We start from the raw sequence: 3,624 nt of genomic DNA on the forward strand, positions 1-3,624 counted from the left end.
TGACGTCATTGTGTCCGTGGGGGCGGGGGTCGAGGGTGGGCGGGGGGTCAGAAGTGGGCGGGGCTTGATGCATCTGCGCCCACTTGTTTTGGGGGGTTTGGTGGGGTGGGACCAGTATGGACCAGTTGGGTACCTGGAAGGGGCCGGTGGGGCCCAGTATGCCCGAACTTGTCCCAGTTCAGTTTGTGCCAGCTTATCCCAGTCCAGTCCCAGCTTATCCCAGTCCGTCCCAGTTTATCCCACTGTGTCCCAAATTGTCCCACTCTGCTCCCATTTTATCCCAGTCCATCCCAACTTGTCCCAATTTATCCCACTGTGTCCCAAATTGTCCCACTCCGGTCCCAGTTTGCCCCAATTCCTCCCAGTCCCGCCCCGTTGCCAAGCAACGTCAGGCCCCGCCCCTAACGCTGTCACTCAAATCCCTCCACCCAATCACGGGGAGCGCCGTCCGCAGGGGGCGGGGCCCGCGCTGACAGGCAGGGCCGCAAAACAATGGGAAGACGCGGGGGGCGGGCTCTCTGGCGGCTCCAGCCAATGAGCGGTGGGCTGGCCCTGCAGCAGTGGCGCGGGCGGCCCCGTGCGGCCCTTCAGAGCCGGGGCGGCGGCCAAGATGGCGGCGGCGGACGGAGATGACTCGCTCTACCCCATCGCCGTCCTCATCGACGAGCTCCGCAACGAGGACGTGCAGGTACCGTTCCCCGGCATATCCGAGGGCCCTGTCGCGATAGCCGGGGCCCTATCGCGATATTCGCGGTCTCTCCGCAGCCGCAGGGCCCGCCCGCCGTCGCTCGTCTGAGACAGCCGCTCTGATTGGCCGCGGAGGCCTTCCCCCCTCAGGCGCGGGCCAATGGGGAGCGGCGTTACATCTAGGGGGGCTTGTTTCATCTTCACGACGATGGGGTGAAAGGCACGCTCTGATTGGTTTCCGGGCCCCTTTAATTTTGTTACACTCGTTCTGATTGGTCCGAAACTCTCCCTCTCCCCAGCGTGGCGCCCCCTGGCGGCGGGGCAACGCCTGGTGACAGTGGCGCCTGCTCATTGGCTGGGGTGCGGCGTGGGAGGGGCGGGGCAGAGCCAATGGGGGGGCTCGTCTCTGCCTTGGCGTCGCCGCGGGGGGTCTTGAGACGAGGCTCCTGATTGGCTGGATGGCCTTTGGGGGGGCGTTCCCAACGGGGGAGATTTAATTTCCCAGGGGGTGATTTAATTACCCCTCTGTGCATCACTTTTAAATCCTCCCCAGGAGCACCTGAATTTATCCCTGGGGGGAATATTTGCCCCTGGGGGGGGCTCAATCCACCCCCACCAGGCCTTGTTTTGCCCCCGGGGGCCCCATTTCTCCCCCAAGGCGCCACTTTATCCCCCATCTCTGTGACTCTTTCCCCCTGGAGGGTTTTTACCCCGGGGGGGTGCAGTTCCTGACCCTTTTTTTCCTCCCCCAGCTGCGACTCAACAGCATCAAGAAGCTCTCGACCATCGCGCTGGCGCTGGGGGTGGAGAGGACCCGCAGTGAACTCCTGCCCTTCCTCACAGGTACAGGGACCCCCGGGGCTGGAGTGGGGCAAAAACCCCCCCCAACCAGGCCCAAAACCTCCCAAAGCCAGCACTGGATGGTGGATGGGCAGGGCTTGGGGTGATCGATTGATCGATCGACAGCTGGGCTGATTGGTTGGTTGATTATTGGTTACAGACACAATCTATGATGAGGACGAGGTGCTCTTGGCGCTCGCGGAGCAGCTTGGGACCTTCACTGCCCTCGTGGGGGGACCCGAGTTCGTGCACTGCCTGCTGGTAGGACCCCAAAATACCCTTGAAAGACCCCAAAATACCCTTAAAACACCCCAAAACCACACCTGGGAACCCCAAAAACCAAACGCTGGGCTCCTGTGAGGGTGACACTGGGCACACGAGGGACCCTGGGGTGGGTTTGGTGGCCCTTGGGGACATGAGGGACCTTGAGATGGTTTAAGGGGACATGAGGGACTGACTGACTGTGGGATGGTTTGGGTGGCCCGTGGGTTTCATGGGGTGGCTTGGGTGGCCCCCGGGGTGGTTTGGGTGGTTCCCTGGGGTGGTTTGGGTGCCCCCAGGGTGGTTTGGGTGGTTCCCTGGGGTGGTTTGGGTGGTCCCCCAGGTGGTTCCTGAGCTCCCTGGGGTGGTTTGGTTGATTCTCCGAGGTGGTTTGGGTGCCCCCCGGGGTGGTTTGGGTGGTCCCCCAGGTGGTTCCTGAGCTCCCCGGGGTGGTTTGGGTGCCCCCCGGGGTGGTTTGGGTGATTCCCTGAGGTGGTTTGGGTGATTCCCTGAGGTGGTTTGGGTGCCCCCCGGGGTGGTTTGGGTGGTCCCCCAGGTGGTTCCTGAGCTCCCTGGGGCAGTTTGGGTGCCCCCTGGGGTGGTTTGGGTGATTCCCTGGGGTGGTTTGGGTGCCCCCAGGGTGGTTTGGGTGGTCCCCCAGGTGGTTCCTGAGCTCCCCGGGGTGGTTTGGGTGCCCCCTGGGGTGGTTTGGGTGATTCCCCAAGGTGGTTTGGGTGCCCCCCGGGGTGGTTTGGGTGCCCCCCGGGGTGGTTTGGGTGGTCCCCCAGGTGGTTCCTGAGCTCCCTGGGGTGGTTTGGGTGCCCCCAGGGTGGTTTGGGTGCCCCCTGGGCACACAGGCCGCCCCTCGGTGACGGTGCCGCCCCGCCGTGCCCGCAGCCCCCCCTGGAGAGCCTGGCCACGGTGGAGGAGACGGTGGTGCGGGACAAGGCGGTGGAGTCCCTGCGGGCCGTGTCCCACGAGCACTCGCCCCCCGACCTCGAGGGGCACTTCGTGCCGCTGGTGAAGCGCCTGGCGGGGGGCGACTGGTTCACGTCGCGCACCTCGGCCTGCGGCCTCTTCAGCGTCTGCTACCCCCGCGTGTCCAGCCCCGTCAAGGCCGAGCTGCGCCAGTGAGTGCCGGGCCTGACCCTGCTGGGGGGGGCACTGACCTGGCCTGGGGTCACTGACCCGGCCTGGGGTCACCAACACAGTCCTGGGGTCACCAGCACAACCCTGGGGTCATCAACACAACTCTGGGGTCACCAACACAACCCTGGGGTCACCGACCCGGCCTGGGGTCACCAACACAACCCTGGGGTCACCAACACAGCCTTGATGTCCCCATCCCAACCCCTGACCTCCTCGATCAATGCGAGGCCATCCCGTTGAGCCCTCGCCCCATTTTTGGCCTCAACGCCCGGCCTGGCCGCCCCCATAGGAGGTCCCTGGGTGCCCCCTGGGTTTACCTGGGCACACCTGGTCACCCCTGGTCACCCCTGTGCCCCCCCTCGGCCGCAGGTACTTCCGCAACCTGTGCTCGGACGACACGCCCATGGTGCGCCGCGCCGCCGCCTCCAAGCTGGGCGAGTTCGCCAAGGTGCTGGAGCTGGAGCACGTCAAGAGCGAGATCATCCCCATGTTCTCCAACCTGGCCTCTGACGAGCAGGTGGGGGCTCCTGGGGACACCTGAGGGGCACCTGGGGGGGCACCTGTGTTCACCTGTGCCCACCTGTGCCCACCTGCCCTGCACTCGGTGTGGCTGCTGGCGGTCGAGGCCCGCGTGAGCTGCTCGGGGAGGGTGTGGGGGTTCCCCGGGGGTTTCCCTGCGTGTCACCT

The 3,624-nt window shown here is 65.3% G+C and overlaps 1 protein-coding gene across 1 annotated transcript in view; it reads left to right on the forward strand.

The window, feature by feature from the left end:
• The first annotated feature begins 531 nt into the window (after positions 1-531).
• Positions 532-3,624, forward strand: part of PPP2R1A (protein phosphatase 2 scaffold subunit Aalpha) — an 8,680-nt gene continuing 5,587 nt past the window's right edge. The window contains exons 1-6 of the mRNA XM_027910378.1: positions 532-688; positions 1,440-1,530; positions 1,688-1,788; positions 2,686-2,918; positions 3,307-3,455; positions 3,537-3,586. Coding sequence (XP_027766179.1) covers positions 611-688; positions 1,440-1,530; positions 1,688-1,788; positions 2,686-2,918; positions 3,307-3,455; positions 3,537-3,586 — 702 coding nt within the window. The 5' untranslated portion in view covers positions 532-610. The remainder of the gene's footprint in view (positions 689-1,439; positions 1,531-1,687; positions 1,789-2,685; positions 2,919-3,306; positions 3,456-3,536; positions 3,587-3,624) is intronic.

The sequence above is a fragment of the Empidonax traillii genome, unplaced genomic scaffold (assembly GCF_003031625.1).
Source record: "Empidonax traillii isolate 1590-97213 ecotype Southwest subspecies unplaced genomic scaffold, ASM303162v1 scaffold3337:size16714, whole genome shotgun sequence".
NCBI lineage: Eukaryota > Metazoa > Chordata > Aves > Passeriformes > Tyrannidae > Empidonax > Empidonax traillii.